The 9139-nt window shown below is 52.5% G+C and overlaps 2 protein-coding genes across 3 annotated transcripts in view; one reads left to right on the forward strand and one right to left on the reverse strand.

The window, feature by feature from the left end:
* The first annotated feature begins 1102 nt into the window (after positions 1-1102).
* PPIB (peptidylprolyl isomerase B (cyclophilin B)) lies at positions 1103-7412 on the forward strand. Its single transcript, XM_008578905.1, has 5 exons — positions 1103-1394; positions 2206-2319; positions 2907-3000; positions 6106-6290; positions 7069-7412. The coding sequence occupies exons 1-5, from the start codon at positions 1260-1262 to the stop codon at positions 7189-7191; spliced, it is 651 nt and encodes a 216-aa protein (XP_008577127.1). The 5' UTR covers positions 1103-1259; the 3' UTR covers positions 7192-7412.
* A 261-nt stretch (positions 7413-7673) lies between these two features.
* SNX22 (sorting nexin 22) overlaps positions 7674-9139 on the reverse strand; it is a 4151-nt gene continuing 2685 nt past the window's right edge. The window contains exons 5-7 of one of the 2 annotated variants that reach the window (XM_008578906.1): positions 8766-8798; positions 8449-8516; positions 7674-8016 (exon numbers count right to left, since the gene is read on the reverse strand). In XM_008578906.1, the coding sequence (XP_008577128.1) occupies positions 7895-8016; positions 8449-8516; positions 8766-8798 (223 nt within the window). In that variant the 3' untranslated portion in view covers positions 7674-7894. The remainder of the gene's footprint in view (positions 8017-8448; positions 8517-8765; positions 8799-9139) is intronic. The other variant, XM_008578907.1, reaches the window with a different exon arrangement.

Here is a 9139-nt window from a genome sequence, read left to right on the forward strand (position 1 = left end):
AGCTCAGCATCTCATATAAAGACCAAATTGCATAGTTCAACTTTGGAAATGGAGCCATGCCTACAGTCTAGGCTGTTACAACCTGGAATTTCTACAAAGTTAATCTTTGAAAATTAGTTTCAAAGGCATTTAATAAAACCATAGGTCCAAATTTCAGATATAAGATGTGTGTATCATTTTTATTTTTCTAGGTGCCGAAGACTCCCAGTACCAAAATACATAGATGGTTGGACTTATTTTTTTACTTATAATGATCAGCATATTAAATGCATTTTTGACTTGCCATATTTTTGATTTACCATTGTTTAAGTCTATGTTGTAGACTGGAACAACACCAAGTGTGTGTTAAGACCTGAAATAGTCCTATGGGGGCATCTGATGACTATCCCTGACCTTGAAGCCCTCTGGAAAAGGAAGACTAAGCTTTAGGCTGTTGTATATACTATTTGCCACCTCAGTGCTAAAGTGAAGCTATCCCAACCAATACCTGAACAGCACTTAGTCCTGCAGCAGTGCTGAGGGACCCGTATACAGATAAAATGCAACACGTTCCCTTGTTCACAAAAAAGTGTCTACTTGGGAAAATAGGTAAAGAAAGGAAGTCAAGAACCAGCGTACACAATAAACTGCAAAGACTCAGCACGAAGCCCGGTAGGATTAGAGAAGGGAGAGGAAGGTGGGCAGTAAAGTGACATGGACTGAGTAAGAAAGGAAGTGGTGGATAAGGATAAATGTGCCCTGAGTTTTTGGAAGCTACCACCCTTAAACCCAATTTGGTGTGACTAACGCTTGACCGGCCCAAACAGTGACAAACGTCCTCTGTCTCTACCCAGGCCCACGGATTTCCTAATACCAAGGGTCCAACAGCACACGCCAAGAGTAGCGCTCAGACAACGGCAGAGCGGGCCCGGCCGACACGCCGGGCTGTGCACTCTCTCAACAACCCAATCCCCGCGCTCTTCCGCCCGTCGCCTTCCCGTGGGTGGGAGCGGACGAGCGTGGGACCCAATGCGGTAGCAATAACGTGGCAGCCACCCACGAGCCCGCGTCTCCGCCCGCCCCGACGGCGAGCTGGGCCCCGCCCCCAGCGGGACCTACTATCGGGCGCGGAGCCGGAGGGGGAAACGGGGCCGCCCTCCCGCTCGCAGGCCGCCAGCAGCCCCGGCGCCCCCCGCCCCGCTCGGTGGCGGCGCCCGCGCCGTGCGTCCCCACGCTCTTCCGGCGCTCGGCTGCGGGGCTGCGCTCGCTTGTGCCGGTGGATGCTGCGCCTGTCCGAGCGGAACATGAAGCTGCTCTTCGCCGCCGCCCTCATCGCGGGCTCCGTCTTCTTCCTGCTGCTGCCAGGACCCTCCGTGGCCGATGAGAAGAAGAAGGGGCCCAAAGTCACCGTCAAGGTCCGGGCTGTCCTCCCGCCCTGCTTGCCGAGGCCTGCTCTCCGCCCCCTGGGGTCCGGCCTCGGCGCGCTGGCCAGTGGCGTCGGCAGCATTCAGGGGTCCGGAGCTCGGGCCTGGGCGGCCTTGCTTTGGCTCAGCCGCTCCCGAGGCTCCCGACTTTGGCCTCCTGGAGCCTGGGCCGTCCTACCCATTCGGACAGGAGAAGGACCCGGATCCTTCCCGCCACCCCCAGCCCCTGCCTTGACCCGGGGAGTTAGTGGGAGCCCGGGATGCTCAGCTGAGGCTGGCACCGGCAGCCTCGGAGCTGTCTCTTTCCGAATACCCCGCAGTGCTGAGGAAATGGTGAAAGATCACATCTGCCGGATTCCGAATCCTTTCTCCCTTTGAGCCACGTTTTAGCCACTTCCAATTACAAAGCACAGTAAATATAGCTTAAACTTGCGTGGTGAGCTTGGCCCCCCTTCTTATGGGTTTTTGTTGAGTCTGGGCCCATTATTAGAGCAAAGATTATTACCCTGTAGTCTAAAGAGAGCGTAACCATTTTTCCAGAAAAAGGGTCTGGAGCTTTCATTAAACTCTCACGGTTTTTTTTTTTTTTTTTTTTTCCACCAAAATCAGAACCACTGCTCTGAAAATATGGCTCTGGTCTCTCTGCCATCCTCAGGGTAGCTTCTTGGGCCCTCCCCCCCCCCTTTGTTTTTGGTTGTTTTTGTCTGTTGTCTGCGGTTGGCCGGTAAGGACATCCAAACCTGCGACCTTGGTAGCAAAGCCCCTTTAAAGAGGCTAAGTTTGAAATGGTCCTTTTCCTCAGGTGTACTTTGATCTGCGAATTGGAGATGAAGATGTAGGCCGGGTGGTCTTCGGTCTCTTTGGAAAGACTGTTCCAAAAACAGTGGATAATTTTGTGGCCTTAGCTACGGGCGAGGTAAGTGGCTGGAGCAGAGGTAGTCAACTCATGAAGCGAAGCTGGCGGTAGTGACGGCAGCAAACTGACGCGCAGTGCAGCTCATCTGTAGCAGCAGCCCTCACAATACCAACCGACTGTTGCCCTGGGGACCCATATAGTCATATCTTATGAGTAAGGGACCCAGAGCTTCCTGGGGAGTCTTCACCCGGGAGATAGCACCAAGGTTTCAGGGAAACAAGTGTCCCCTTAAACAGTTTGTATTTTAACTTTCCACTGGGCCAGCAGGTGACCTTTTTTCTCAGCCAGTTTTCTTGTAACTGTTCTTATTAAAAGAAATGAGGGACAGGCACTATGTGACATCGAATTGTATAAAGTCTGGGAAGTGTAAAGAGGGAGAGGAATGTGGAGTCTTAGCCTTTCCCAGATCCATGTGCCCCATGCTTGGCCTGCGGTAGCTGCTCACTCAGCAGCACATTTAATGATGCATCTGGCCAGAAGTGGTGTCTCTTCTGTGAGCAGGAGTTGGAAGCTGGATTCCTGCAGGGCCTGTTTGATGTCTGCCTGTTGCCTCATGTCACCTCCTTACCTTCTTAACCTTTTTCTAGAAAGGATTTGGCTACAAAAACAGCAAATTCCATCGTGTGATCAAGGACTTCATGATCCAGGGTGGAGACTTCACCAGGGGAGATGGCACAGGAGGTAACCTCAGGTTCTCCGGGCAGAGGAGTATGTCGGTGTAGCCTCCGAGGTGGGAGGGCTGGGCTGTGTTGGGTAGACAAGGCCTCTTCCTTCCCCGGCTCCAGAGGCAGGCCTGTTACCTGCAATGAGACCAGCTGTACCCTTTTTTGTAGAGGAAACCCAATACAAAGGAGAGGCAATAATGGAGGTCAGGTGGACCTCAGCAGATTACTCCCAGGTGGCAGACCTGTTTGATCCAGGCCTACAGCCTGAGACTTTTCTCCTGTATCTCTTTGGGATGGGGGGATGGGGGGTTGGGGGGTGAGGTGGAAACAAAGTGAAGACGTGGGTAGGCGATTCTAGGTCAGACATGCAATGCTTATGCAGCTGCCTTGGAATCCCCAGCAAGGGTGGGAGAAACTGCTTTCCTTGGCAGTCTCACCAGAGACCACTCCACAAGGGCTGACTGAGGCTTGCCTCTGTGTTACTTGTACACATAGGACAGAAAGACAGATACTCTGGACTAACCCATGGGTCTCACTGTGCTCAGGTGCACAGCCTGCCCTTGCCTCAGACCACAGCTGCAGTTGGAGAACAGCTCACCCCACCAGTGATTTTCTTGGGCCAGGCTCTGCAGTGGGTGCTGAGGATGTAATGATCAGTGGGGCAGCGGCTCCCTTTCACTTCCAACCCAAAAACTCACAAGTGGGTCATAATACGGCTTTTAGGACTCAGGCTCTGTCTCCAGGTTGTAATAGCTAAAGGCAACAGGTGAACAAGAAGGCACAAAGCAGACCTAATACAAAAACTGTTCGTGGCATCAGACACAGTTAGGTTTGATTCAGTGTCTGTCACCTTCTTGCTTGGTGACCTCAGGCAAGTGAGTCCGTGTAATAGCTAAAGGCAACAGGTGAACAAGAAGGCACAAAGCAGACCTAATACAAAAACTGTTCGTGGCATCAGACAGTTAGGTTTGATTCAGTGTCTGTCACCTTCTTGCTTGGTGACCTCAGGCAAGTGAGTCCTTGGAGCTTCAGTTTCCTCTCCCGTAAGGTGGGAATGGAAAGAGCTGTGGGAATGCAAAGAGCTGTGGGTGCTGTGAGGATTGAGCGAGATCTTGAGTGTTAAGTGCCTGGCATGTGGTGAGCGCTCAGCAGTCCGCCTTGTTGAAGGGCTGACAAGCAGAGGAATCACTTCAGGCCCAGGTGATCAGGAAATGGCCTTGTGAATGTGAGGCAAGATTTGAGCAGAGTCCTAGATGGAGAGAATTTGAATGGCAGAGAAGAGGCAGGGTTAAGGTGTGAGCCCTGCTCTGTTGTGTGGCAGGAGCCTGGCCAAAGGTGGGCTGGGGGAGTGGAAGTAGACCACACACCGGGAGTATAGAGAGGGGGGATGGCCAGGAACCTGGGGACGGAGGATCCAGCGAACACTTGAGTGAGAGGATGACTCAGTCACAAAGGGGTTTCAGGAGCAATAATATGGCAGGATTCAGGATGTGGAGTCCAGAGCAAGCAGGCTGCTGAGGAGATTGGTGCAGCTGTGCCCGGGTAGGGTGATTTGGGCCTGAACCCAGGAGGGTATAGCGCAGCGGATAAGAGCCGAGATTCAAGAGCCAGGCTACCTTGGTTTGAATTCCAGCTCCACTGCTTCCTAGCTATGGTGCCTTTAACCTCTCTGTACCTAATTTCTTCATCTTTGAGACAGGGTTATTAGCTTCTGCCCTGTAGGGTGGATAATTATATCTGTAAAATGCTTCAGACAGTCTCTGGTACACACTGTTAATGCTCTAAGCATTCGCTGTTATTGCAGTAGGGGTAGCAGGAATGGAAAGCAAGGATGAATAAATGGGGGTGGGTAGAGACATCTGCACACAGTGAGTGTGCAGAGGAAATGTTATCAAAAGAATAATTGAAATCTGGAGGGAAAGATGGCGTATGTGGAATTTAAAGTGAAGAACTACCCATTTATGTTTGGAACTCCTTGTGTCTTGGGAAAGTGATTGCAGCTAAAGATGTAGTCTTGAGGGTTTTCTGGGTAGAAGCAATAATTGAAATCCTGCAGTTGGTTGAGATTTACGAAAAGGATTCTTAAATGGTGGGAATCATTGCACGATGGTGCCAGAGTCTAATCTTTCCCCGGTGTGGGGGTGAGAGGTGGACACAGGCTAAAGCACCCCCGCTGCCAGCTGGCGTCTAGCCATTCTTGGTTCTCAGTCTCCCCACCTGCTGCACAGTCAGAAACATCTCCCTGGTTAGCATCAGTGTAGGACAGTTTCTTAGCTTGGTTCCATCCTGTGGAACCACAGGATGAATGTAGGTGCATTGAGAAGGGAAACAGTGTTTCATATGCAAGTAAGTTTGAAAGATGTTGGGAAGGACAAAATGAAACTGACTTCTTTATTGCAGGGTTTGTTGGGGCATTTAGTACATTAACATACATTGTCAATTTCAAAGAGGTGACAGGGGAAAAGAAGGGTTCCAGTGTTTCTCCTGGAACTGGCTTTGGAACTAGGATCTGTGAAATAGTGTAGAGATACATTCCCTTTGTCATGTCCCCTGGCCCCAAACCCCACATGGACAGACAGACTACACACATTCATAGGCTCCTTTTATTTTGTGCTCATTCCTTGGTAAAAGGAGGCTTTGACTTTCCAGAACCTAAACAGCATCCCCTCTCTTTGGCTTCTCCCTGCCCGTCCCCATCCTTCTCTCTCTGCTTTCTGCTTTGCAGCTGTGTCTGTGTCTTTTGTGCTCTTAGGAAAACAAGTTGGCCAGACACACCACAGCACAACACCTCTCTCCACCAAAGTCCCTGCATGGCAGACCTCAGGCTGTAGCCAAGGGTAGCTGGTAGTACGTACCTTATTTAAAAGCCATAATATTTTACTCTCAAAGTAATCTGTCATGTGAGCTGTTCACTAAATCAGCCTGGCCTGTATCCCTCTTGGTCTCAGTCAGTATGGTTTGGCTCTAAGGCCAGAGGATAGAAAAGGGGCAGATTTTATGTCCTTGTACTCCACTCATGCCTAGCCTGGCACAGAGGACAGGTTGAACCCCTTGAATCTTCACCCCAAAGATCTGCTTGGTTTGAGCAAACCAGTTCCCCCAACCTACTCTGTCTTCCCAGGAAAGAGCATCTATGGTGAACGCTTCCCTGATGAGAACTTCAAGCTGAAGCATTATGGGCCTGGCTGGGTGAGCATGGCCAATGCAGGCAAAGACACCAACGGTTCCCAGTTCTTCATCACTACAGTCAAGACGGCCTGGCTAGACGGCAAGCACGTAGTGTTTGGCAAAGTCCTGGAAGGCATGGTGAGTTCTGGAGGCAGGGGCTAAACCTGGGCAGTCCTCACCAGGCGTCTGACACAGACCCTGCAGGAGAGGCTCCACGTATTTCATTTCCTTCCCAAAAGAACCCAACCCACAGAGTCAAACCAGGGCTCATGTTTCTTTTTTTTTTTCCTTTTTGTCTTTTTTTCGTGTCCGGCAACGGATCGCAACCCTCGGTGTTGCACCCGCACCTCGCTCAGCCAGTGAGCGGGAACCGGTCTGTATGTGGGATCCGAACCCTCGGCGGGAGCGCCACCACACTCCCAAGCGGCGCACTGTAGCAGTGCACCACCGGGCCGGCCCAAGGGCTCATGTTTCTTGACCTGGGGGTAGTGAAGAAAAAACAGCCTGCATCTCCATGTCCCCAAGCCAGGCAGCCTTGTTGAAGCTACACAACTGCAGCAACCTCCATTCCATCATTCACTTAGACAGTGATGTGCTGGCACCCACCCCTGAGTTGTACACGGTACAGCTGAACAAGATGTCCCTGAGTGGCCACTTGACACCACACTCCCCAGCCACCCTCTTCCTCCTCCTCACCCTTGGCCCAACCTGGGTCTACTCCAAAGGAACAAAACTCCTGCCTCCCCTTATTGTCAGATATGGGTTCTCCCTGCACTGGCACTCTGGCCAAGAGTCTGTTAGAATTTGGGGCCTCAACGTTTGCGGGCTTTTGATCACAAGGGGGTCTCAGCCCTTTGGAGCCATATGCTGGATCTCTTGAGCCACCCTTCCTCCTCCTTCCTCCTTTCCTTCCCAGGAGGTGGTGCGGAAGGTGGAGAGCACCAAGACAGACAGTCGGGACAAGCCACTGAAGGATGTGATCATCGCAGACTGTGGCAAGATCGAGGTGGAGAAGCCTTTTGCCATCGCCAAGGAGTAGGGCCCGAGGGACCTTTCCCTCTGAGCGACCATCTGTGCAGGCCTTGTTGCCTTCCTGGGGGTGAAGACAGTCCGCCACAGGGCTCCGTGCTGCACTGGCCCTAGTGCTGGCACCTGATGGAGCGGACCTACAACCCTCACATTCCACAGGCCCCGGGCCCAGTTTTGTAACAAACTCCTACCAATGCTGACCAATAAAAAAAATGGATTTTTTATAACCTGCATGTGGGCTGGGTTCTCGGGCCCACAGCACCTCCCTGAAGTCTACATCTCCATGTCTGGGACTCTCCTGTGGCAGTGGATGCCTGCCCCATCCTTGGGCTGCCTGCCCAAACCTTTACCATAGATGCTAACCACAAAAAGTGGAGATTTGCTCCTTGCTTCTAAACTTTGCCAGCTACTGCACCTCAATCTTGCTCCCGCTGCCGCCTTCTTCTGGTCTAGGTTAAGAAATAATCCCTGTACGTTTTCATAGCCTTTCTCTAAACTTTCTCTCTTTATTCCTTGTTGCCTTGGCCCTGCCTTGGCCCTCAGGCTCTAAGAGCACATAGGTTCTACCACCCCCAACCAAGTTTGAGCTTTGAATGGGGATGGGGCACAACTGAGCCTTGGTTAAGTACTGGGTCCAGGCCAATGGAGGACCTAGCCTTTATATGAAGCTCACATGACTGTCCTGGCAGGTGGCCCAGAGGCCTCGGGGCTGATCAGGGAATCAGTGGCAGAGAAGCAGGGTGACAGGCAGCCTTTGACTGCGCTTCAGCTGGGCTGATGCTGAAACCATAGAGGCCCTGGAGCACACCATCCACCACCACGTTGGGCAGAGGTTCTGTGGGATAGAGGCAAGCAGGAGGAAGGGGTGAAGGGCTGTGGGGAGGAGGAAGCATGGGACAGGTCTGGCTGTAGGCCTGCAGCACCCTAGGCTCCTGTCTACAGGCTCAGCCTCCCTCTGGAGTAGGAGCCCCTGCCAAGGCAACAGATAACAGCTGTCCACCCCAAGTGAGGCCTTGGCATTCTCAGGTCACGTTCTGTTCATATTAGCTTGGTAAAGCCAGGCTGCTGAGGAATAGAGAACTGGGGGAGCTAAACTTTTGCACTAGTGTCTACAAATGAGGCTGCGGGAGCAGCAGGTAGTAACTGCAAAGGGGAGTAGTGGGAGATACTGCCAGGGGCTCCTGCTAGGTGAGAAGCGGCAAGTCCACCCCTCCCCCCCAGTACCTAGGCCCTAAGTATGGACTGCAGGTCAGAGGCACCTCCTTACCTGGGGAAGGGTTGCAAATGTAGGGATCCGTGAAGAAGCCGATGACTGGCCGGTGGTGCAGCTGTGAGCTGGGAGGAAAGAAGGTCATGAACTATGGAGGGAGGGAGGGAGGGAGGGAGGCAAGGGGTGGAGACTAGGGATTGAGATCACCAGGGACCCACAAAGGAAAAGGTGAGTGGGAAGAAGGCTCAGGTGGCACCAATGGAAACCTGGCCCACTGGGACAAGCAAGGCAGGCCAGAGGTAGCAGGCCTGCCTCCTGGCACATGGCCACTAGGGGGCAGCAGGAGCCAGGTGCAGGCCAGGGCTTTGACTTGCCTGCTGTCGCCGGGCAGGAACTTCCCCAGGGTGCTGAAAAGAGAGACACTGTAAGCTACCTGGGGATGCCCAAGGGGAGCATGAGGAAGCGGTGGGGACACAGAAGCCCAGAACTTCACCTCCCGGGGGACCACTACATCTATTTGTAACAAGCCCAGTTCCAGAGGCTCCTGGGGTAACAAAAACTGTCAAAAAAAAAAAAAAAATCCCCTCCAGCTCAGTCAAGACAGCTGATGAGGGAGGTCATGTCTCAGAAGGAGGGAGAAGCAGGCCTAGGGCCTGGCACATGTGAGAAGGAAAAAGGCTTGGCCTCCAAAACCTTTCCTCATCTGCTTGCTCCTTAGAGCCCCTGGTCCCCCAATGCTCCCCCCCCC

Source organism: Galeopterus variegatus, unplaced genomic scaffold (genome assembly GCF_000696425.1).
Source record: "Galeopterus variegatus unplaced genomic scaffold, G_variegatus-3.0.2 Scaffold1780, whole genome shotgun sequence".
Lineage (NCBI taxonomy): Eukaryota > Metazoa > Chordata > Mammalia > Dermoptera > Cynocephalidae > Galeopterus > Galeopterus variegatus.